Raw genomic sequence first — 24,254 nt, 5'->3', positions numbered from 1 at the left:
AGAATCTGGGTGCACTTGAGGAGAACATTCAAAGAGAACCGAGGGCCACCAACAGCAGGATGCACCACTGGTCTGAAGCCTAAGCTGCTGTGCAAACACTGCTATTTGTAACCTAAAGCTAGACCGGGCCTGGCCATCTGTGCTACAACCATGTCTACACGGACAGGGGAAGAGTGAGGAGCCAGGCTGTGTGGGTAAAGGCAGCAAGCACCAGGTACTAAAGAGAAGTGACTGTGAAGAGCACAGTGGGCATTAAGAGCAAGATGAACTCCCAGGCGTTGAGATTCCTGGGCAGCTGAACTCAGAAATGATGCCTGAACACTGCAGTGCTGGACGAGAGCCAGGGAAAGGTACACACAAAGGTTCAGCACAGCCAAGACAGGGAGAAGTGGTCCAGATAAACGCCGTGTCTGGACACTGGGGGAGAGAGCCAAAGCTGATCCATTCTGGATTCTGGATCCATTAGCACCTTGATCTCCACTGGGACGTGGGCAGGCTTTTAGTGCAGCATGATGTGTTGCTGCTGGTCTGCTTCTGCAAAGAAAGGGGGCAGCTGCGCGCTGCACCCAGTTGTGCAGCCTCAAGGGAATGGGCTGCTACAGAAAGGCAACAAAGGCCCTGCTAACCACAGTGAGCTGTACATGGAAGCAGGGAATCTCCTGCTGCAGCATGTTTCCAGTTACTTCTTCCATCCAGGAGCCAGGAACGAGAGCTACCCTAAGTAAATCCTCACTCCAGAAGAACTGCCTGTGCTACAACATCTGTAGGCCCACAACTCTCTCCTTTCATCTCCCTGGCATACTGACCGCCAGATCCTGGATCCTCTGGCTCATGCCCCTGTAAAAGGCCATCACATCCATTCTGTGTTTGGTCAGCTGAGATGCCAGGTGCAGGTTCTGGTCCTCCAGCTTATCGTACAGGGTGCGGACACTGAAATCCTCCAGGTTTCTCAGGGCTGGCTGCTCTCCTGAAACACAAGAGACCCTTCATTTTCTACAGCTGAGCACAAGATCCAAGATGATTCCTTTGCTGGAATCCTCTCCTGAACTGCAAGTGGCTATCATCTCAAGACACTGACCACGGCACCCGGCAGCTCGGCTGGCTTCACACAATGCAAGGGAGAGTAACAGGAGAAGAAAAAGTCAACTCCCCGGCTAGAAGCGGGGAGGCGGGGATACAGAGGGCTGTGAATGGAAAGATGGCTAAACACATATCTGTGAGTGTGAGATGAGTGTGTGACAGCACTGCAGAGACTGAAGCCTATTGGGATCAGCTCCCCTGAGCTTTCCCCAACCCTACAATAAGTTGAAAAAAAAGAAGCCCAGCCTCAAAGGGCAAATGGAAGGAAAGCTACAGCTTCTGCACAACTCAGCTGTGGACTTCCTGCTGGCCCTTAAAACTACTCACATCCCTTCCATGTGCTTTACCTTCCCCAGCCCTGCCCCAGGGACTGAAGACGGCAGCCTTTGCAAAACGCTTTGAGACTGAATACGAAGTACTGTTTGGTCTTGGAGTTTGTGTGCTCTGCATAGCAGCAGCTTTTGCTTGTGATGACATTTGCAATGCCTGGGCACTTTCTAGATGAGGGCACTTCAAAAATACGTTTATACTTATTTGTCTCAAAGATGCAAAAGAAAGAGTGGGGGACCGGGGGACTAGGATGGCAGTGGAAACAGCAGTGCCATCCTGTGCTTCAGAACAGGGGCAGTAAAAGGGAAGTCATATTGCTCTGGCAGGATTTCTGCAGAGACCTGGAAGTTCAGAAACTCTTCCTAAGAGAGCAAATTTCTCTCTGGCTGTTCTTTGCTGCACAGCCCTAACTGGCTTTTTCCTACAACAGTGGTTGTCAACCTTGTAAGACTCAAGGCCCCCCTCAGAAAACACCGCTGTTAAGCTTTCAACCATTTTTCGACTTACAGAAAAATAATAAAACTATTCTTGCATTGCAAAGAATTCAGAAATATCACAGCAGTTCAGCATGGCTTTTGCCACTATGGTTTCCTATCTGAAATCTGTGGCTTCATCCTGTGAATCACACATAGGTGTTCACACACCTAACAGTGTTAATACTGTGCAGCACCCTGTATCACTTTTAAAGAGATCTTGTGGCACCCTGGGGAACTGTGGCACTCTGGCCAAGAATCACTGCCTCCAGCCTTTCTGGCTTTTAGTTATATAGTATAACCTCATAAATCTGGATATAAAAAATCTGGAATTAACAAAAATCTGTCACTTTTTAAAACTTTATAACTCCATCAGGGAGTAGCGGTGGCCATTCCTGGGGCAGCAGAGGGGGAATCTTGCACGTGGCAGCTGCCACTGCCATCTGCCACTCCACGTTGCCGCTCCACATGTGGCTGCTGCTCTGGGTCCAGCCACCACTATTCCCCTTCTCCTTCCCCGGCTGCTGCTCTGATTTAAAAAATCCCAAATTTTCACATTTCCGGCAGGTGCTCGGTCGCGAGCATGCCCGATTCATGAGGTTATACTGTCGTTTCTTTGTTAGCACAGCTATTCCCAGCATCAGTGGATGGTGCCATCTTCTGGGCCCCAGACTTACTGTATCTCATCTTGTAAATCTCAAGACAGGGCCACCTGTAGAATGGGAGAAAGACACACACTAGGTGTTGGATGCTTGGAAAACGGAGAAACCCAAGCAGCAAAACACAGGGCCTTAATTTTCCAGAAACGCAACTTAACTTTCTTCTTCTGACACCCCACAGAGCTTGACCACTCTGCTCACGACCAGCCAGGGTGACCATTTCATACCCATTATACAGCTGGAAGGACTTTGTCCTCTACTGGGAGGGTGTGTGAATGGAAGGCTGAGCTTAAAATAGGTGCGTGTGTCTGAGTGTGTCTGCATGGCAGCCTGAGCGAGTGACTCCAAACGTATGTGTGAGCTCTGAGGACCCTTGAATGCCATAAGGGCGCAGAATAAGAATTAGAAGAGAAGTCGGAGTGAGTGTGAATGAATCAAAAGGAGGGGCACAGCCACTTGCCAAAACGCTTTACCTGCACCGTAAATAATTGCTTTCTCTCCGGTATCAGCTCCTTCTCCAGAGCCGTGGGGGCCAAGAGCTTCGTAGAACTGAAGGCTGGGGGGGAGAGAAAGAGAGTGAAGCATAGCCATGGCTACAACATCCCTTTCTGCACCAACCACAGGGCTAGTGCTGGCTCCCAGCAGCAGCCACACTGTTGCCAGCCCTGGTCAGACACGGGGACAAGTGTTTTCCTTGAAGCTTCTGAAGGGAGACATGGGAGACAGACCCAGGCAAGAGTGAAGTAATGGTGCCAGGCAGGGAACTGTGGTAGAGACACGCACAAGGACTGGAGAGCAACAGAGGTACCCACCACTCTGTGGGAAAGCAGAGAAGCTTCTCCTCTGTGTAGCTGGTGTCTCATTGTGCCAGTATAGTGGACAGAAGCCCAGTGCCAAGGGGCAGCAATAGGAAGCCCACATTTCCCATTGCTCTTGCCCTGTATCCACAGGCCTCTAAATCTGCGTGCTCTGGAGTAAGCAGAGTGCCAACACATGGGGGGCTTACCTGTCTTTAATGAGAACATACTCCGGAGGGATGTGTGGCTCACCCAGGCTCCTCCATCGTGGCTTCCAGCTCTTCATGGGGCTGGGGTTGGAGATGGGGGGCCTCAGCACAATCGCCAGGGTCAGCAGCATGAGGATCAAGAAGCCCAGGACAAAGAGCACTGCTGAAGAGGCCATGAGACAGTGGGATGTAAGAGGTGGAGGAGAGAGCTGTGTGACACTGAGTGCACCCATAGGACCTGTGATGGGTGCGTGGGATGAGTTTCCTTTTGGTGTAATAGGTAACTGGGATAGCCTTGGTGTGAAACTGGCCCTGCACTTTGCAGGAAGGAAGGCCTAAAGCCTCCTGCAGCTGTTATCAGCAGCACCCCAGAGCCTGCAGCCATGTCCTGATGCTCTCACCACCCATTGTCAAAGGATGGTCACAACATTCAGCATGCAGGATATGGGTGGAAGCTGGCAATCACCCCTGGATTGCACAAAGCATGTGCCCCCTCCATGGCCTGATCAGAAGGACATGTAGAGACTGTCATCATCTTGGCTGAGCACTCTCCTTCCTCCACAAGCCCTCAATGCCCCGCAGCATGGGGGGACCTTAAGTCACCTGCATCTCCACTGATCAGGCCTTTACCAAATGCCCCTGTGAGCCCAGCACTGTGTGGAGGAGGGAGAGCTCTTTGGCACTGGCAGCTGAGGGCCCTGGAAGCTGGCGCACACACTTGCTGGTTCATTTATATTTCTGTGCTCCCTTCCTTTCTGCCCCCTCTCACTGAGGGGAGACTGAGCCAGGTGTCTACCCTAGGTACAGACGTGCTCCTAGGATCAGATCTTGTCTGCCTGCCTGCTTGACTCGTCTACAGCAAGTGCTTTGCGAGACATTCCCGCTCCTCCAGCCTCCCACAGAAATGCTGACATTTGCAGCTGGTGCTAAGGGGAGCAAAGCCCTCAATTAACTGCATTCCTTGCAGGGCAGGGAGAAAAGGCAGCCTTTTAATGCCTGCCTCTGAGCAGTTTCTGGCTAGGGAGAGCATGAACCCTTGGGAGGCTCAACCCCAGGAGCAATTAGAACAGGGAACAGCCAATGGCTTGATGCCATTTCCAGAGAGGAAGGCTGGTTCAGACATGATCTACCACAATAGGGGCCAGTCTCTTTGGCAGACATGCCCCAAATTAGCTCAACAGTGCCACTCCAATCTCCTTCCTCTGCCTGATCTGCTGCTTTCCTTTCTGTTCTCCACTCTGTGCTCCTTATCTGCTCTGCTGCTCTGCTTTCCGCTTCTTGCCCTATGCTCCCTGCCTAATCTCCTGCTCCGCTTTCTGCCTCCTGCCCCATTTGCCACTGTGTTGCCTGTCCCCACCCTGATCAGCTGTGTGCCACACATGGAGGCTGCCTGTGTCACCTGTGGTACCTGTGCTGCAGGATGGCTACCCCTGCTCTACCAGGTGCAGAGACTGACTTACAGGCTCAAGAATCCACGTGCTACTGAGGCATCAGAGGCTGGGCTTGGTAGTGAATGAGGGAGCAACACCTTAAATTAAAAAATACAAGCAGGCCTCCCTTCAGCAGCGGGCACTTATCAATGGAGAGCCATGGAGACTGTGGTTCTTTATATCCCCGGCACACCTTTATATCCCTAGCATGGAGACTATGGCTCTTTATATCCCTGGCATGAGCTCTTCCTCATTGCCAATGTCCCATAGGACCCAGCTGCCTTTGTTTCTGCTTCTCCTGCAGCCCTAGCCTGCTGGAAGCCCCCAGAGCGCAGGTCACAAGCTTTATTCACCTCACAATGGGTTTGTGTATCTGCAGGACGAGGACAGATGTTCATTCTAAATGCCAACAGCTGGCCTAGCATGAACATACTGGGCTAGCCAAATTAATGCCTGCAACAAGCAGATTAAGAACGGTGTTATACCAAAGATCATGTTGGTCCTTTAGTGATAAGGCCTGTAAAGGTCATTCCTCCTAGTTAACTGAAAGACAACCTGATGAAAAACAACATGCATCAACAGGAGCTCATTCCTCCAAAGGAGGCCATTGATAAGATCCTTTAATTGAAGGTATCAGTGCACCTTGGCTGTGGTACCTGTGACAGCTGCCCAGTTGGGTGCTAGATTTAGCTTCCGGTGCTTCAGGATCCCATGCCTGGCCAGCTGGTACGGAGACGAGGGCTGAAAGGAGGAATCCTTAGGGTCACAGCCCATGTTCTCCTCATTCACAGTCACAATCAAGGTACGGTCCTGGACGGTGCTGTCCCTGAAAACATATCTCCCAGGATCTGGGAAAACGTGAGCAAACCTGAAGGAGAGGGGGAAATGATGCGTGTAGCTCCAGCTGCCCTCTTGTGTTCAGCTTCACACAACTACAGCCACTAGCCTGCTCCAGTTGGGAAGTGAAATGCCTTATCCAGAGGAAAGGCTCTTGTCAAACTCGGCCATTCAGGCTGGTCTGAAGCTCACTGAATTCAATGGGCATCTTTCCCTGGACTTCAGTGACTCAAACCCTTGGTCATGGATTCTCGCACTATGCCCAATGCACTGGACCTAACATTTCATTGAAGACATGGTTCTCCTCTAATAAGAAGAAGGCACAACAGCCCCCATACCTGCTTAGGTATAAGCTCCCTCCCCACCCGGGCACTGTTAGCAGCATCAGGCATTACTTGGAGATGTTGAGGTGGGTCTCCCGAATGAGGTGCTCCAGTCGTCGGAAGGGACCGAAATCCCAGCTGGGGTTGCTGTTGTAAAGATGCTGTTTCTGATAGACTGGGTAGTGGCTGGAAGCGCGATCTGGGAACAAGCAGGACAGAATCACAACTCTGAGCTCCGGGCTTGGCCGGGATGAAGCCAGGCCACACTGCTTGTGCGACGGGTTTGTTTTATGCAGCTCCACACATCAGAGCCTCTAACGACAATCTGTGGTATAACTAATGAGAGCTGAGGGTCTTAATAGTGCTTTACCCTGTACAAAAGTCTCAGAATCACCTCATGTAGTAGGCACTTCTATCCCAGTTGTACGGACAGGAAAACTGAGACACTAAAAATACCGGCTGAGTCTGGAGTTGAGTCAAGATTAGACCAGGAGTCCTGGGCAGACAGAAAGATGTGCAGGCAGGCAGCCCCAGCAGAGACTTTAGTAGGCAGTCACAGAAGTGGCTGAGCCTAGGCACGCAAGTAGCTTGGACAGACAAGCATGAATGCAAATGGCAGCACTCACCATGGGGATGGATGCTGAGCTGGAAGAGGATGGTGTCTCCCACATGCATGCACACGATGGGGTTTGGGATGTGGGGTAAGCGGTTTGGATCCTTGGGAGGGATGGTCTTGCTATGCCGACCTTTCTGCAAGGGTGTAGCTGGCCCAAATTCTCCTGAGGCTGGCCATGGAGACAGGGAAGAAAAGAGTGAAGCCTGCCAACAGGCAGCAAAGGACAAAATCCCCTACTCACTTGGCAAAACAGAATTAATTCCCTTACATGGGGCCAAATTCTGCTCTGAATGCAGAACGGGGTAACTTTACTGCAGGCAGTGGCCAACGGAGGCAAGAGGAGCATCATGCCCGCTCATCTATCTGCAAAGGTGCAGGATCTTCCACTCATCCTTTTTCGTGGGCTGGAGTCATGTTATAACCGCAAATGAGTGAATTTCCAGGTGCCCAAGGGGGTTGAATGTGAAGCCAGTTAATACCTCAACTGAACAGTCCAGTTTTCACACAACTGGGCCACAGTCCAGTTTTTCTGTCAAATGAGGACCCCTCCCTTGTGCTGTGTGGAGAGATCGAGAGCAAATTCCCTCTACCCCCGATGAGCTGAGAGGAAACCTGCAGCTTGGTCTGACTGGGGCTCTTTGCTGACTCTTCCCTTCTAGACAGCTCTTGGGTTTTACCTGTGAGGAATTCATTGAGGTCTTCTGTGCTGGAAATCATGACACCCAACACCCCGCCTGGGCTAAACAGAACAAAATGCACCCGCTGGCTCCTCTGCACGTGCTCATCTGGTCCCAGGATGCCGGTCACTTCCTGTAAAACACAGGACAACAAGCTCTTGGTGATACTCTCGGCCCTGGAAGCTGCCCACTCCCCAGGATTTAGGCCTATCCCTACCTTTAATTAGTCCACCTTGGACATTCCTAGACTTGTCTACCCTGCCCCTGTACCACACCCAGGACCACTGCCAAGCAGCACACCCTACCCACTTGTCCCTGCCCAATGCATGCCCATTCCCAGAACGGAGAGGGCGTAGCTGGCCTAAAGTAGCCCTGGTACAAGCTCCAGTGCTGCTTTCAGATGCTCTGCCTCAGGGTTGCTCCATGGCAAGTGTTCTGGCGGCAGCAGATATGGGCCTGGTGACTCTCTCTCCCAAACCCAGCCACTGCTATTTTGTAATGATTTGCAACCTCCCACCTTCTCAGCGTCCTGCTCCGTGAACAATACGGAGCATCCTCCACGTCCTTCTCACACGGTGGATCCCGCACATTGCATCAGCTCCCTGCCTGGAAGCCCAGGAGTCTCTCCGCCTTTCCACACTCTGCGTTCTCCAGCCTCCCTCCAACCCAGAGAGCAAGTCCTAGCCCTTATACTCACTCTGTCCTCTCCCTCCTCCACACTCAGAAGCAGCTCTTGATTGATGCCAACCCTCAGAGAGATCTGTGGGGCTCTCAGCAGGCACTCCCGGTCACACAGCTCTTCAGCAGAGATGTATTGTTCACAGTGACACCTTGCAAAGGAGAGGAAGGGGCCTGTTCCTTAAGTCCCCTGGCAGGCAGCCGCAAGGTGCCAATGGCCAGACCTGAGACCAGCTCTATTGTTCTATCTATCATCTGTACAGTGAGTAAGCCAACTCTTTAGGAAAGGAATTAGCAAGCTGGATCACATGCAAAGTCCATCCAGTCCAGGGCATCCTTGATGTGACAACTGTGGTGATATCAAATGATACACACATACGCTGCCACAATGTTATCTGTTACATCTGCACCACTCTGTAGTGATACAAATGTAGCAAAACCATTGCCACTTCAACACTCTTTTATTCAGGGTCAAAATTACAGTGATTTAGCTAACCTGTATCACCACAGGTGCATGATATATCATAACAGCTGTTGTGCACACCTGGGAGGCAGCTCCCCTTAAGAGGTATTATTGCCCATACCCCTTATATCCGAACTCCAAATAGCCAGCAGAAGATGGTTTATAGAAAGGTATCAGAGCAGTATAGTAGGTAGATATGAGATACTCCGCCGCCCTACATACATCTCCTTCTATCCCCTACTAGTTAAACATTGCTATAAACCAGTGTATCCCTTCCAAAATTTTTGCTGAAAACAATGGGAGGTAAGAACAATGCACATTGTAAATCAACGTTCTTCTGCTAGTTTCTATATAGTGTATTCCTTTAGCTGTCTGGATTCTGAGGTGGAGTAGTTCATGTGCACAGAACATGGTCATAACTTACTGGTACTAAGTGGGCATGTCTACACATGCATTTACACTGGCTTAAGTTTACTGCACAGTAAATTCCTGTGCAGTAAGCAGGAATAGGCCAGCATCTACACAGACAGGTGACCTCAGACTAAATTTAGTCCCAGGTCAGAGCAGCTTGCCGTGTGTCTCTGTGGTCACTGAGGGGAGCTCCAGCCTCTAACCACATGGCTGCCAGCATTTGGGATTAACTTTAGTCACAAACTGAAGCCCGGAGAGGCGGCCAGCCTTGGGCACTGGGGCTGAGTTCAGGTCAGCCCTCTAGTAGCTGGGCAGACCTAGCGTCTACACACGTTACTGCACAGTAACTAATCAGATGTAAATTTGATACCAGCATGATCCAGGTACCAAATTTATGCTCAAATTGGCATAAACCAGCATATTTATTGTGCAGCATGGGTGTGCATATGCAGATGTACACCTGTTTTGTGCAATAATTTTGGTTACTGTGCAGTAAATGTGCACATGTAGATGTGTCCACCAATGAACATATTTAGCTTCTCCATTAAACAGATAAATGAGGATTGGACTCTGAATTAGGCTTCCTTTTTGGTTAAAATCTTCCAAGGGGCTCATCTGCAGTAAGTACTAAACCCACACCCTCTGAAAACCAGGGCCTTTTCAGCCATCTGAAGCTGGGCATCCTAAATGATTAGACACTTTGGAAAATCTTGGGACCTTTTCTTTAATAGGAAGTCAGTAGAAGAAATTTGATGCTAGTGGAAAAAGCTGTGGACTGGGGGCCAATATTGACTCCTGGAAGAAGTCCAGCAAGGGGTATGCATCCCAAGAAGTCTTCCTCATTCAGGCCTAACCAAAGGGTCTCCACCATGGTGTGGTTGGCAGAAGTTCACAGTCCATGTTCCTATAAACTATTTGCTCATCTATTGAGTCCATCTGCAGGGACAATGATCTGGACTCTTTTGAAGTTAGCAAGTGGACTGAAACCAGCAGCTTATTTCACAGGACACACAAGACTGAACTACTTCCATTCACAGTTGACTGGGCAAAATTCAAGCCCAGCCTCTGCTTGAAGTGTTTTCTTAACTTAAAACGTACATGCCCAGCTCTGCGTTGAGTTCTCCATCCACTGGGCCACAGAAAGGAGAGCAGTCATACCGTTTGGGTGAAACACACTGGCGCGTGGATGCCAGACGGACTTCTCCGGGAGCACAGCGCTCCTCCACCTGCAGCAGCAAGACCCACAGATTCACATAAGACAGGGATGAAAAACAGGGATGCCACTGCTCTGGCATGACTCAGCCCCCTGCCACTCTCCCCTGTCCCACCTGTCATCTGAACTCTAGCATTTGAAGGGTAAATCTTAATCCATTTTGCACTGTTAACTGGTCGGAAAACAGACAGAGGAAATGACAACAATATCAATAATGATCTTGCAAGGTCGCTTCCAGCCCCGAATGTTGATTCCCATCAAATTCCCTTTCCAGCTCTAATTAGAAGCCACCCTAATGACAACACAGTGAATGAGGTCATCAGTTTTGGATACCTAGATGGCCCCATTACCAGAGTATGCTGTTGCCTCCCAACCTTCAATGTGCTTATCCTCATGCAACCTCTGTGAAGTAGGGCAGTGCTATTATCCCAGTTTTACAGACTTAGAACTGAGGCACAGAAAGACCGAATGATCTGGCCCAAGATCCAGGGGTGGATCAGAGAATCGAACCCAAGCTTTTGCATCCTAAGCCACTATTCCAAGCACAGGGCTGTCTTTCCCCCCCCACTCACTTGCCTTCTCACCTGAGTCATTCAGGTTTAATACACTCAAGGGCCTTGTGTTGCAGAAGCATCTTACCTGAGACTGGCAGTCCTGGTCACTGTTGCTGTCAGAACTTTTCTTGCCTCTCTCATCATAGTAAACATACCCTGTCTGGCAGATACAGGAGCCATCTGACTGCTGAAATGCCCGGTTCAGCCCATGGCAGGTACAGCTGGTAGCACCTTAGAAAACAGCAGCAGGAGTACCCAGCATTAGTGGAAATCAAGGTGACTGGGAACTGTGCCTACCCACAGCAAGTTCCTTTCATATTGCCTACTCTCCAGCTCCATTCACAGCTACTGCTATATGAGGAAGGGTTGGAAGCACTGGGGTCTGGAGAACAGAAGACCAGAGGAAGATTTGGTAACTGTCTGCAGTTACAAGAAAGGGTTGTTGTGAAGATGATGGCAGGCAGTTGCTCCCTGGGTTTGCTAGGGACAGCACATGAAGTCATGGGAATGAATGAGCCTGCCATTGGAGGTAGTTCAAGCACTTACATTGAACACCTTCAAGAGCAAATTGGATGCTTATCTTGCTGGGATCCTGTGACCCCAGCTGATTTCCTGCCCTTTGGGCGGGGGGCTGGACTCGATGATCTTCTGAGGTCCCTTCCAGCCCTAATGTCTAAGAAATTTATGAAATTGCAACTGGGGAGATACTAGGAAGAAGGATCTCATTCTGAAGGTGGTTAAGTCCTGGAACAGCTTACCAAGAGAGGGCACACAGCCATTATTGCAGGGAGTTTTCAAGTGCATGTTAGTCAAACCTTATCTGGGATGGTTTAGACAGGGATGGCCAGCCTTGGGCAGGGGTGGGTCAAGATGACTTCCTGAGGCTCTTCCCAGCCATATTTGCTATGACTCTACGTTCCTACAGCAGGTGGGTTTTAACTTGTCCATTGAGCCACCTGGAGCAGGTCAGGGCCTGTCCACTCACAGCTGGTAACTGCAGGAGTCCCCTGTTTTATTACTCAAAACCCGCTAGGGAGGACATGACTGTGAGTGGGATTGTCAGAGTGCACATGGCCACATCACAGGGCAAGGAGTATGCTCCACCTCATGCTGGCTGAGAGCCCAGGGCTTCTCCCACTTTATCAGGGCCCCAACTGGAGTTATTTTGGTCACCCTGCCCAAGTAACCTCTATCCACTGCACTCACTGCAGGGCTGGGCAATGCATCCTGGTGTAACTGCATTAGATTCAGAGGAGTCGCATGGCAAGCATGAGCAGGGACCCTTGTCTATTCCTCCCTCCTCCTGGACCTGGCAGGACTGAACTTCTAATGCCTCAGCTAGCCCAGTCTGTGAGGGATCAGGGTGGATCTGAAAACTGTGCACTGTCTCAGCGGTGGGGCAAAGCCAGGACACGTGGCAGATGCAGAACCACAAATGAGCTGGCCCTTCCCTGGATCACAAACTCATTCATAGCAACACAGATGCCAAGGGGTTGGTGTTTTAAAATCTCAAGGCAGCTCCACATACAGAAGATGCAACTCACCTGGCTGTGAGGAGGAAGAGCTCCCGCAGGGAAAACACCCTGTCTGAGCACGGAGGTGGCTGAAGAAACCAGCAGGACAGGCATGGCATTCGTCAGGGTGCTTTGCAAGGCTGCTGTTCCCATGCGTCCCGGGGGGGCAGGGCACAGGGGCATGTGCCATGGGAGGGCAGTAATAGCCTTTGGGGCAGGGCTGCTGGAGGTAATTTGAACTGCCTAGGGGGAAGTAACAGAGGCAAGTCAAAAGTGGCTGTCCCCTGCATTGGTGAAATGGGAAGGACCTAGCTCACTGCATTATGAAGGCAAGCAAGGCGGTTAATTATTTAACTTCGAGCTCTGGATCCGACGGAGCCCAGAGACCTGGATCACCTGTGAGATCCCAGCCCCGCGCGCTGCCCAGAGTCTCAGCAGAATAACCCTGTAACCTGCCCAGGCTCACGGGCTTGTCACACCCCTGAAGCCCCCTGGATTCTCAGTTACCGGGTGGGCAGGTGAAGCCGGCTGGGCAGGGCTGGCAGGATGGGGTGGTGAGGAAGTCACTACGGTAGGTGCCAGCATCACAGAGCCTGCAGCATGTCTCAAAGGAGTCCCTGGGGCCTGTCACGTTGCACGCCATGTATCCTCCTTTGCAGGGAAGCGGATGCACGCTCCCAGGGGGGCAGTAATAGGGAAACACACACCTAAAGAGAGACACAGAGGCAGGAGGCAGGGTGAATGGGAAAAGTTCTTGGCTGATATTCCCAAGTGCCCTCCTGCCAGGCTGACAGGAAGCTCTAGTCTGCAGCAACTTTGGCACCTGTCTGCAAGGAGACAGCTGCTGCATTTCAGATGGAGTGACAGAGTGCAGAAACGAGTGAAATCTGTTCAGAAAATACACAGAATCCACTGAAATGCACCCAAAGTTCTCTTTTCTTCACTGTGAACGGTGTCTTGGTATCCCAGGTCACTATAAGCACAGTCCGCTGTACAGACAGCTGTTGAGAACCCAGAGCTACAAAGCTGGGGATGCTTTGAAGAGATAGGTTCAAAGTCAGCTTGAGCTGTGCTAGTACTGTAACACTGGGCCGGGCTGCTAGCCTTTGCATGGGGAAATCAGCACCTCAAACCAAATCTGCCAAGCCAGCTTTGAAATCAGCACTCTGGATGGGCTCGCGCATACTTGACTGCAGTGCATGGCATACATGGGACTTTGCTTTTCCTGTGCCCACAGATACCATTGACAGAAGCCCCTCCACCGCTGACAGGCTCCCAGGGTCCACTGCCAAGGATGTAACTAGAAAACTTCACGGGTTAGCTCAGCATGAATCTGCTGCACACGTGAAGTGGATTTCACTGGCCCGGACTGTGCTCCGTCCTCTGTCCTGTCTCCTGGCCCAACTGCAGGCTAATTAACACAAATTAAGAAGCACTCTCATTAGCTCCAGCAGCTTCTAAATCTATGGCTGTGGTGGAAGACACATCTGCAATGTTTGCCATATGCACAAAGGTTGTGGTTGTGGTTGAAACATTAATCCTGGTGGATTTCACAGCGGTCAGAACTTCTCAGAGGCTATTGCTGCCTTCACCGGTCTCCCGTATACTCACAGCTGCTCAGGGGCATTGTACCTCGAGGATCCTTCAGGACAGTAATACCCACCAGGACACATGGAAGGGACCCCTGTATGAAGCCCACAGTAGAAGCCAGGTCTGCATATGATTGGATTTACTGAACCTGAGGGGACACAAGCACCAGAGACCCAATGAGCCTGGGGACGTTTCCACCCCGTGATTATCTCTGCATGACCCACGTTTCCCAGTACACACTGAAGGCCAATGGAAACCCACTGAAGTAGGCTTGAACGCAAAAAGGGTTGGGTGCATTTGAATGTTGCAATTGGATGCAAGGCACCTGCTCTTCACTAGCCTCATCTCACTCCACTTGGGGCTTATGCACACTGCAAAAGAGGACAGGATTCAAGGGGCAAGATCTAGTTTCAGGGATCTGTGACTACTGCCATGTCCCCCACAATGACCACTGCCCCTGAGGTTCACTGCAGAGCCACCATTGCCAACTCCTGTCAGATCCCACTGGGTCCTGGATGGCATTGCAGAGGTGCTGGCAGACAGCAGAACAAGAAAGAGCCAAGGGGCATGAATCCCTCACCAAGTGGGCATTCATAGCCAGGTTCACAAGGTGTTCCTTGGATATTGGGCATCTTTGTCTGGGCTGGGTCTGGGCAATAATATCCAGGAGAGCAGGGGTCACACTCGTCCAAGGAGGCTGCACCAGGCTGGGTCCTGAAAGTGCCAGGTGGGCAAAGGAAAGTGTCTCCTTCCCCTGGGCACCAATGCCCAGGGGGGCAAGGGTAGTCTTCAAAGGTGGTAAGGCCTGTGGAAAAGAAAGTGGAAAAAAAGAGAGAGGAAGCAAAGAGGGGTTTAGAGGAATGTGCTCCCACTCCCTTGACCATCCATAGCTCGTGCAGCTTTCTTTGGCATCTCCCATGGCCCCCACCCCTTGCCTCCACCCACTCATCCTTTTCCATGTAGAGATTTGACCTTGCATCTGGTTTCAATAGCAGCAACGTGGGGCCCTCACCTGGCATGGGGCAGCGGTAGCCAGGAGGGCAAGGCTGGCAGTCTGCAAGGCTCTGTGCTCCTAGGCCTGGGTAGTAGGTATGCTCAGGACACTGCTGAGGGACCATGAAGCTGCTGGGACCAGTGACGTTCCCCCCAGTGCAGTAGTGTCCAGAAGGGCAGAGGTAGCTCACTGGGTCTCCTAAACACACAGACAGCATAAGCAGCAGTGGGGGGACCCTCACCCACCACCCCGACCCTCCTTCCCCTGCCTCTTCCCCAGGCCTCTTCAAACTCTCATACACATCCAATCTAGCCACAACCCCAGCATCAGTTTGGGGCACAAGAAGATTAGAGCCTGGGTTCGGCCTTGGGTCCCTCTCCAGATAAGGTCCTATTAGTATTTAGAAAGGGGGCAATAAATCAATAAATAATCCTCCTAGTGTGAACCATGTGGGGATTTGTTCTTTCCTCAGCAACGTTCAGTTGGCCGCAGTGGAGGCAAGATACCTAACTGCCTGGGTCAGCTGGGTGGTCCCTCTGCCCGAAGGTCTAGTCCCCTATGCCCAACCCCAGCCTGGCTAGACTCAGCCATGTGCCACACATGCATGGAAAGTGACTCCTGTTCCCCACCCCAGCCCTGACCTGCTTGACACCAGCGGCCTGGGGGGCAAGGCAGGCAGTCTTCTCTTTGGCTGGCCCCTGGGACAGTTCGGATAGTGTTGGCGGGGCATGGTGTGGGCACCTCGGCTCCCTCCTGGCAATAGAAACCTAGAGAAGGAAGACAGAAGCTGTCCTCATAGAGAAGATGACTCAGGATCTGTCCCAGAATGAGCATCTACAGGGTTGGGGAGGCACCATTCTTAGGAAGAGGAGAGCCACACCAAACCAATCGCTAGTACAGTGAACTACCAAACGAGGGGTGAGGGCTTCAGATTCAGGGCTCTTGCTTAGGTCTGCACTGAACTGGTACCCGGAGACCCCTACTCAGTCACTGAGCGCAGCAGGAACCAGGATGAGAAGAACTGGAGCTAGACTTGGGCTAAGCCATAACCTTCAGCCAGGGTCTATGTGATACCACGCCCTCCATTGCTTGGATTTGGGGGTTTGGTCAGTTGATGGAGAAAGGGAAGGAGCCAGTGTGAGGTTGTGAGGAGTGCAGCACTTCTAAAACCAGATATCTGTCGCAAACGGCTCCATGCTGGTGGGCACATACCTTCAGGGCACAGTCCTGCGCACACCTGCCCCCAGGGACACTCAGCCAGGGAGCTCCATGGGAAGTCATGGCCTTGGGGAGTTGATTCAAAGCTCCTGGCCTGGCAGAAGTACCCAGCAGCACACTTCCCCTCCAGCCGCCCGCCCCTGGTGTGAAGAGAGCAGGGGGAAATGTATGCGGGAAACAGAGTAATGAAATGCATGCACACACTCAGTCATGCAGGGGCTCCTGTACACAGTACACCCACGAGACAGAACAACCAAGAGGCTTATACCGGAAAAAGGTGCAAGTTGACCAATTCTTTGAATAATGGATACATGTATTATAAAGGAGATGAGGCAGGGGCTCTCAAGTTTCAGTGCTGACCCCACCACAGACTCCTTCTGTGACCTCCAGCAATTCACTTCAGGTGAAACTGTCAGTGGCTTTCAGAAAATCTTTGGCTCCTAAGTGCCAAACTCTCTTTGAAAATGGCCCTTGGGTGCCTGCATTCCTGAGAGGTCTCTGCAAGCATGAACATGTCCCTGCCTTTGCCTTGGCCTCGTCTGCACGGGGGGGATAATGTTGCTCATTATCCTTTGATATGGGTCAGAATACATTTGCTGGACCCCGACACCCTCAGTGCTTCAGAAATACCGTGTCCAAAACGTATGCAAGTCCAGTCTGTCAACTTCTTAGAAGACAGAACATAAAACACCACTAAGGGCAAAGTGACCTTTTCCCCGCCGCTTGGCTCTGGATCACAAAGAATCTGCATTACTCGCAATAACCATTTTTCATTGCTTTTCAACTAGAAAAAAAATGCAGAAAATGTACCAGCTACTTCCCCAGTCTTCCCTGAGAAACCTGAGTATGACGTCTAGTGTGACATAAGCGGGGTAGAGGAGTGGGAGGAAAGGGTGCATTTCTATCCTCCTAGCTTCACAACACAAAACAAAGGAGAGTTTCCATGAGGCTGAAGTTCGGAAATTCAAAGAGAAGATGCTCCACGCCATGGAAATCGTTGCCACAAGAAGGCACAAAGGCCAGAGTGTCGCAATTCAGAAATGGAGATGACAGGCTCAGATAATCATAACAGGTCCAGCCCTCAGCTGACCCAAGTCTGCCACCCAGTGCCCTGCACGTGTCCCAGGAAGCTGGAGCCAGCACCCATGCAAGATAGGGCAAGGTTTACTTCCTTCATAGCGTATTGCATAGAGCCATAAATCAGGCCCTGTGGAAGGGTTTCAGCACCGAGACTATTGTACTTTGGGACTGCTGCACCCACCATTAGAATGCGGCTGCTTCTGAGGTGGAACCCGCAGCTGCCGGACAGCACATAACAACGCTGCGCAACAGTTTAGGGTGGGGACCAAACAAAATACAATCAAAACTACAGTGCAGCAGGGAGAACTGTGACCTGCAGTAGTGACCAGCCGAGCAGGCCAGGCATTCCCTCTCGTCCTGCAGGCCGGTTTTGTTCGGAGGAGTAAATGTGCCATCAGGGCATGGACAAGGAACCAGGGTGCCTAAAATGGAAATGTGAGAGGTGACATAAAGGCAGAGGGTCACAGAAAGGCAATGGTGTTTGTCAGCACAAGGTGCTTCAACCATGCAGCAGGCTGGTTACACTCAGTGATGATATAGGTTGGATGTGGAGCTCCTGTACCTACCGCGTAACCAGATGAGCACAGCCAGGGGGACGCACCCACCAGGTCATTACTTATACTGGGTAATTATCCACCTGCTCCAGGCTGAGCAGTCTCAGCAATGCAAAGGGGAAGAGGCCTTACTCTTCCCTGCCTTGCTGAGGGTGCTGTGACCTCGGAGAGTGTTACATCCAAATCACACAGATGTAATGACTCCCTAAGATGTGATTCAGAAGCAGTCAGGCCCTTTCTTGCCACATTGCTCTTCATTCTTTAGTAAGGTGTCTATGCGGTTTACTCCAGCCCTTGCCTGTGGTGAGATCCCCAGACATATGGTCAAGGGTAAGACACTCACATACCGGGGGGGGGAGGAGTAAAGAGGGAAGTAGCAGCAGGGTGATGGGCAAGGGCATGTACTGACACGTCCTATCCAGGGCAGCCAAAAGGACAGTGGGAGCCTGCATATGCTGGTGTGTTGGGGGTGGGGGGCATCCTGTACATACCTGCTGGACAGTAGGTGTGCGGTGGGCAGTGTTTGGGGTCTCCTGAGACCGTCTCCTGGCAGTAGAAGCCCGGCTGGCAGGGGATGCAGGACTCGGACCCCCTATTTGGCTGGTACTCCCCGGTGGGGCATGGGGTAGGGTAGGCAGCCCCTGAGGTACAGAAATGACCCTAGGAATCAGACAGAGAGGGAACAGAAATGGACAGAAACCCAGGAAAAGTCAGGTCTGTTTGCTGGGCCAGCCCCCAAGGAACAAAAGCCTATGGCAAAGTCCTGTGGATGGGACTACGGCCACGGCCTGTGAAGCTTCTCTCCAAATGTTAGGCTGACACTGTTAGACTGAAGGTTAGCTACCCAGCTGTCACAAGCAGGGACCCAGCCCCTCCCCATCCCAGCCAGAGGCAAGTACCTTCGGGCAGAGGAAGGCAGTGGGGCTGAAGGAGCTGAAGTTGGCCGGGCAGTAAAACCCGGCAGCACAAGGTCCCGTGGGTGAGCTCAGACCGACGCTAGCGCAGAAGAAGCCAGCATAGCACGGCACGCAGCTGTCCTGGGAGGAGCTGCCTGGGGGAAAGGCAGAGGCACAAAGGAATGGGAGGAAGCACTCATCTGAGCTGCAGTGACATCAGTGTTGCATTTGCAATAATAACAGCTATTGCAATTGCCTGCAACTGCCACCCTTTGGCTGGAACTGGATCTGCTCTGCCATGTGTCACAGGCACTTTATCGCTGCTCATTCGGAGAGTATCTTCCTTCAGTGCAAGCGGCAGGTGGCAGGCAGCTTCCAGGGGTATCCTTGCTGCTGCCATGGGGCTCTCCACAGCCACAGCATCCTGCACTGTGACTGCTGTAACATGTCCAGATAACTACAGATGAGTTGCAACCTACTTTGCATGAATGAAAGGATTAAGCCTGCCCCTTCCCTGGGGGAAGAGGTGGTTTTTTTCCATTTTACAGACAGAGGCACAAAGAGGGGCAGGAACCTGGAAGGACAGGACAGCAAGTCTGCAGAAGTCCACTCTGTCATTCTGCTCATCTCTGGGTCCTACTCGTGGCCAGGGAAGAGACTGGGGGGAGGGCAGGGTGCCGCTGATAGTGAACTCTGCAGAAACCCATGAGGGGAAGCAGGGGAAGCCCTGAGCTGCACTTACCCGTGGAGTTATTTAGGGTGCCCACTGGGCAGGCGACAGGGAAGAGAGTGCCCTCTGGACAGTAGTGCCCAAGGGGGCAGGGTCCATTGAGCGGGAACCCAGGTGTCCTGTGTGGGACAGCATCGGCAGCCCCTCCTGCGCAGTAATATCCAGCTGAACACAACCCTGCCATCAGAAAACAGAGGGTGCTCAGGGACCTGCCCATGGCTCTTAGCTTGGTGAGGCCAAGGGAAGCACCTACTCCCAGTCCCACAACACGGGGGCAGCTCAGTCAAGGATGAAAGTGGCTCTAGTTTCCACCAGCAGCACACCTCTGTCTCCCACCCCTCTGACCTGGGCCATTTTCCTCTGGACTCACTTGCCCCAGCCTCAACATCCACTCCCATCACTCATCCCGACCCCCTACCCTGCAGGCCCTCTCATCCCCTCCTTCCCAGGTCCCCTGTCCTCTGGAAAGGTCTCAGTCTCTCCTGTTTTTCCTCAGAGGATTAACATCTGCCTCTGGGTCTCAACGCCTTTCCTCTGTGCTTGACAGAAAGCAACAGAGGACAAAGATTGAGTGAAAGAGTGGTGGGGACTAGACAGCAAGGAAAGACGGGAGACAAGAAAAGCACTGGGAGGAGACCTTGAAGAATGAAGGAGCCAAAGCTGGATTGCAAGAATGAAAGCAGGAGAGATGGAGGTAATAAGAGCCTCAGAAAAAGGGTACCTTCAACACCCTGCCTCTGACCTCTCCGGTATCTGCCCCACTGAGCTCAGAAAACCCCACTCCATCTAATGCAGACAAGCACCCAGCGCTCTTTAGCCCTGGTTCTAGCAGGACAACTTACCATCCGGCTCCCAGTTTGCATGGCCCCGACAGTACCTCCCCACCGGGCAAGGCTTGCATGCTGCAGGGGACAGTGCCCCCTCCAAGGTGTTCAGGGTACCTTCAGGGCATGGCAGGGGCATGGCGGTCTGAGATGGACAATAGTAACCTGCAAATACAAAGAGGGGGTGCTGCTCCCTGGACAAAGCAAATAGCAGAGCTCTTGGTGACCTCAGTAGGGCTGCAATTCCACCCCAAGAGCTGGGGGGCCCTCACTGCGGTGCCTGACAGGGGGATGTACAGAGATCTATGTGCTGGCGGGACTCCTCAGAGCCCGCACCTTCTTGTCTTGGGTTAAAGACGCTGCTGTACAGCAGATGCCTTACCTTGGGGGCAGCTGAGTGGCTCTACAGTGGCAGCATATCTGCAAGTCACACCAGCGGGGCAAGGGAGGCATACGCTTGCTCCAGGCATTGGGCTGAACATGCCAGGCTCACAGGGTATCTCCAGTCCGGTCCCAGTAGGACAGTAGAAGCCACTTGGGCATCTGTACCCATGAAGACCATTAGAGGGGCAGGGGCCAGAGCTGCCTTCAAGGCAAACGTACCTGTAAGAAATAAGGAGGAGGAATTCAAAGAATTCACACTTGATTTCACGGCCTCAGAAAAGAGCATCAGTTCCAATCACTTGGCACCCGGGCATCCTTGTTCAGGGATGTCCAATAAAATAAATGGACTGCAGCCACCTTGCACAGCCACCAACTCTACCAGCATCCCATCCCATCTCTGCCCAAACCAGGAAGACCAACTGGTTTTTGCAGCTAAACCTGAAGGACAGCAAAGTGCTACAGAAATCTGAGGGTCTCGAGACACAGTCATAAAATCACAAACAATGAGGGTTGGAGGGGACCTCAGAAGGTCACATCTAGTCCACCCTCCTGCTCAAAGCAAGACCAGCCCCAACTACATCACTCCAGCTAAGGCTTTGCCTAGCCAGGTCTTAAAAACCACCACGGATGAATCCGCAACCTCTCTGGGTAACCTGTTCCAGTGTTTTTTACTACCTTCCTGGTGAGAAAATTCTTCCTAATATCTAACCTCAACTTCCCTTGCTGCAACTTGAGATGGTTGCTCCTTGTAATGTGTAAGACCATTGCTCCTGTGAGCAGTATCTTCTCTTCCAAGTGGCAGTGAGATGGGCTGCCAGAGGCAGGGAGATCCTGACTCACTTTGGGGTTTGCATGTCCAAAGCAACAGAGGACACCAACTAGCTCCAGGAAGTACAAGCCTCTGGGTGACATGATCCATCGTGCGTATCACATCAGAACGCCCTCTTCTGATGGACATCACTGATGATGACACAGCTATCCAAACTACATACTTTCTGTTTACCTGCATCTCTCCACTGCCCCAACCTTCCCAATGTAACCAAAACTGAATTAACATATACAGAAGCATTCAAATTGTTCTGTTCAGCCAATCTACACAGCATGTGAAGAGGGGACTTGTAAAATGTCTACAGGGAATCGAAGGGTGACGTCTCCAAGGAGCAGAAACAGGAAGGGCGACCTATGGGCAAATTCCCAGAAGCACGAGGAATGGTGTTAAGCAAACAAAGCTTTAATTTGCGTGTTGGCAGTCACTCCCTGACAGGGACGTCAAACAGATTGTGCAGCTGCCCCACAAAGGGGAAGAGGGGGTGCCCCATTACTTGGGATGAGTGGGCAAAGCACAAGGAATATCCTGTTAGGAGGATCCTGCAAGGGTATGGGATTTACAGGTTTTAAAACATGTGAGGGCTTAATACGTGTGATGGTGAGGTGACACCGGGGTGTTCTAATTAGGATGCGGAGCAGACTGGATTAATTGATCCTGCGGTTTCCTTGTCATGGGTTATCGCACCATCTAGTGGGAAATGTGTTTAATGCAGGTGAGAGAAAAGTGAAAAAAACCATTCCATGTTGACATCACAGCAGGTGAGATCAGGAGTTTGAAGCAAACTCAGTTTTGTGACAAAGTGGCTGGGGAATAGGGTCTGACTGATGGCCCTGGGCCTTGAAGGCTTCTCTGCCCACTGTAGAAGACAGTGGGCAAGTGAATCAGTGCCTCATTCCTCTCCTCAAGGGACTCGCCCTTGCAGGGGTGAGAATAATATGGTCTGTGGCTTAGTTAATCCTTGGACATCTGTTCTGGGATTGTCGACAACAGGTCCAGGCCTGAAAACCAGTGGCCCTGATATCCCGCTGTCCTGCAAGTCATTCAGTCATTTCAGCCAGTGCAAAGATCCCAGTGCCCACTGAATCAGAGCGGCTGCTCTTTACACCCAGCTGGCACAGGTGAGTGCACACAGAGTGCAGGGCAGCAGAGATCCAGGCCCTAACTCAGTTGCTGTTGGAGCCCGCTGCCAAGCACAGCTGGACCAAGACCAAATGAGGGATGTTAACATTATCTGGGATCGTGCTGGGCTGGATTCCAAGTGACCCAGGAAGGGGGTATCCTGGTACTAAGCTCCTGGGATAACCTGTGCCCCTATTTCTCAGTGACAAAGTGCTACAGCTGCTCCCTGCTCCGTCTTTAGGAGAATGGTGGGTCTGGACTTTTCAGCATTAAACATAAGTGACCACATCTCCTTACCCTGCACTACACAGCGATGCCTGGGACAGATCGGACAGGCCTGCCCGACTGCAGTACCGCCCCGCTGGACAGAGCTGACACTGATCCTCTGCCCCCAGGCCCAGCGAAGAGGAGTAGGATCCAGGAGGGCAGGGGATGGGATAGCTGGTACCATTGGGGCAGAAATGCCCAGGAGGGCAGATGTCATTTCCAGGAAGAGAAAGGCCAGCAGACTCGACCTGGGGGAGGAAAAACAAACACAGTGAGATTCAGGAAGCATGATCGGCTGCAAAAAGAGCCACGGGGAAGCATGAATTTGAGTTGCAGGCTGTAGGTGAGCTGGGCCACTTGCTCGAGGCCTGAGCTGGCTTGAAAAGGGCCCCTGACACATTGGCTGGTCTGTCATGGTTAAGCACATCTATGCCAGGAATTAGCACCCCTGTGAGGGGTTCCAGGCAACACAGCCCCAGTGTGACATGCAGAGAGGAGGACTGGGATGGGATTCCTACAACATCACATTCCAGCACCATGCTGCCATCCACTCCTCTCAATAGATATTATCAAGATCTCCAGTCTTCACCCAGAACCTGCAACTGGGCAGTGGTCTGAAGGTGTGATCCCAACTGCTGCAGGATTACTGGAATATCTAGAAGTTGCTGCTCTATGGTACTACACCACCACATTGCTAGGGGAGAGGCCCTTACTCCTCGGTCCCAGCCTAAGGTTACTGGTGCAATGGACAACCCAGTCCCTCTGGGATTCACTCACCTGGTGTTTGATGGGGGCTGGGGTGATGGCTCCCTTGGTGCAATAATAGCCCGAATGGCAAAACCCAGATGGCTGGGTCAAACCTGGAGCTGAGCAATACATGCCTGAAATGAGAAGAAAGGAAGTCCGTGGTGAAAGGGTTTCTATGTCTCCTCTATGCCCTCGCTGCAAATGTTGATGGAGACTGCTTGCTGCAAATGCGGGTGGAGACTAAAGTCAGCACTTTTCCCCTCAGTGCTTCACTCAAAGTCCCCCCCAGTGCCTTGTGGCAAACCCTTTCTTACCTGCGGGGCAGGGCTCACAGTCAGATTCATGAGTGGCCCCAGGCTTTGGTCCGAAGGTGCCCCTTGGACACGGGTGTTCTGCACTGAAGCTGGTGCCCGGTGGGCAGAAGTACCCCACAGGGCATGGCCTGGGCAGCTGTACCCCCGAACCTGGAAGACAGAACACAAACCCACTCAGGTGCCTTCAAGACTATTTCCCCAGGAATGAGAAGTGTGCTATGCATTGCCTTTAGTCTTCTGATCTATGCATTAGCCCCTGCTTTCTTCAGCTGGACACAAGATCACCCTACAGGAGACAGAATATGCCTTACTGAGTCCAACAGACTGCTTTTGGCCTAATCTTCCTGCAGTGACACAGACTGACAGCAAAAACACAGGCGCAGCCCTCCACAGCCCCCTCACTTTTGTTGGGTGGTTCACAGAAGAGTCCTGCTGGGCACAGAT

The 24,254-nt window shown here is 51.8% G+C and overlaps 2 protein-coding genes and 1 long non-coding RNA gene across 3 annotated transcripts in view; 1 reads left to right on the top strand and 2 right to left on the bottom strand.

Annotated features, from left to right (window-relative positions):
* Window positions 1–73: 73 nt before the first annotated feature.
* On the bottom strand, window positions 74–22,995 carry LOC109318033. Its single transcript, XM_019547044.1, has 23 exons — window positions 22,780–22,995; window positions 20,533–20,753; window positions 20,169–20,315; window positions 19,339–19,503; window positions 18,600–18,751; window positions 18,192–18,360; window positions 16,061–17,568; window positions 15,490–15,615; window positions 14,867–15,046; window positions 14,435–14,659; window positions 13,876–14,002; window positions 12,772–12,971; window positions 12,295–12,507; window positions 10,836–10,981; window positions 10,082–10,209; window positions 8,129–8,261; window positions 7,432–7,564; window positions 6,765–6,923; window positions 6,211–6,337; window positions 5,635–5,846; window positions 3,549–3,711; window positions 3,016–3,098; window positions 74–967 (listed from the first exon to the last, which is right to left on the bottom strand). The coding sequence occupies exons 7-23, from the start codon at window positions 16,260–16,262 to the stop codon at window positions 786–788; spliced, it is 2,739 nt and encodes a 912-aa protein (XP_019402589.1). The 5' UTR covers window positions 16,263–17,568; window positions 18,192–18,360; window positions 18,600–18,751; window positions 19,339–19,503; window positions 20,169–20,315; window positions 20,533–20,753; window positions 22,780–22,995; the 3' UTR covers window positions 74–785.
* On the top strand, window positions 9,321–12,379 carry LOC109318037. The gene is made up of 3 exons (XR_002103169.1): window positions 9,321–9,410; window positions 11,211–11,213; window positions 12,367–12,379. It is a non-coding gene; the product is annotated as an uncharacterized LOC109318037 (long non-coding RNA).
* A 1,150-nt stretch (window positions 22,996–24,145) lies between the features above and the next one.
* Window positions 24,146–24,254, bottom strand: part of LOC109317935 (signal peptide, CUB and EGF-like domain-containing protein 1) — a 3,931-nt gene continuing 3,822 nt past the window's right edge. Inside the window, exon 8 of the mRNA XM_019546900.1 lies at window positions 24,146–24,154. Within this exon, the coding sequence (XP_019402445.1) occupies window positions 24,146–24,154 (9 nt within the window). The remainder of the gene's footprint in view (window positions 24,155–24,254) is intronic.

Source organism: Crocodylus porosus, unplaced genomic scaffold (assembly GCF_001723895.1).
Source record: "Crocodylus porosus isolate Cpor-Errol unplaced genomic scaffold, CroPor_comp1, whole genome shotgun sequence".
NCBI classification, from domain to species: Eukaryota; Metazoa; Chordata; order Crocodylia; family Crocodylidae; genus Crocodylus; species Crocodylus porosus.
The sequence above is the reverse complement of the archived record's forward strand: the minus strand, read 5'-3'. Positions and strand labels throughout refer to the sequence as shown.

What these genes read in the sequence shown, in the direction of transcription:
- LOC109318033 (XM_019547044.1), bottom strand. Translation starts at nt 16,262, where the DNA reads ATGCATTTCATTACTCTGTTTCCCGCATACATTTCCCCCTGCTCTCTT. An exon ending in CTACCGCTGCCCCATGCCAG is followed by an intron (nt 14,660 to 14,866) that starts GTGAGGGCCCCA and finishes TCTTTTCCACAG; the next exon opens with GCCTTACCACCTTTGAAGAC. An exon ending in GCTCAGCATCCATCCCCATG is followed by an intron (nt 6,338 to 6,764) that starts GTGAGTGCTGCC and finishes GCTTGTTCCCAG; the next exon opens with ATCGCGCTTCCAGCCACTAC.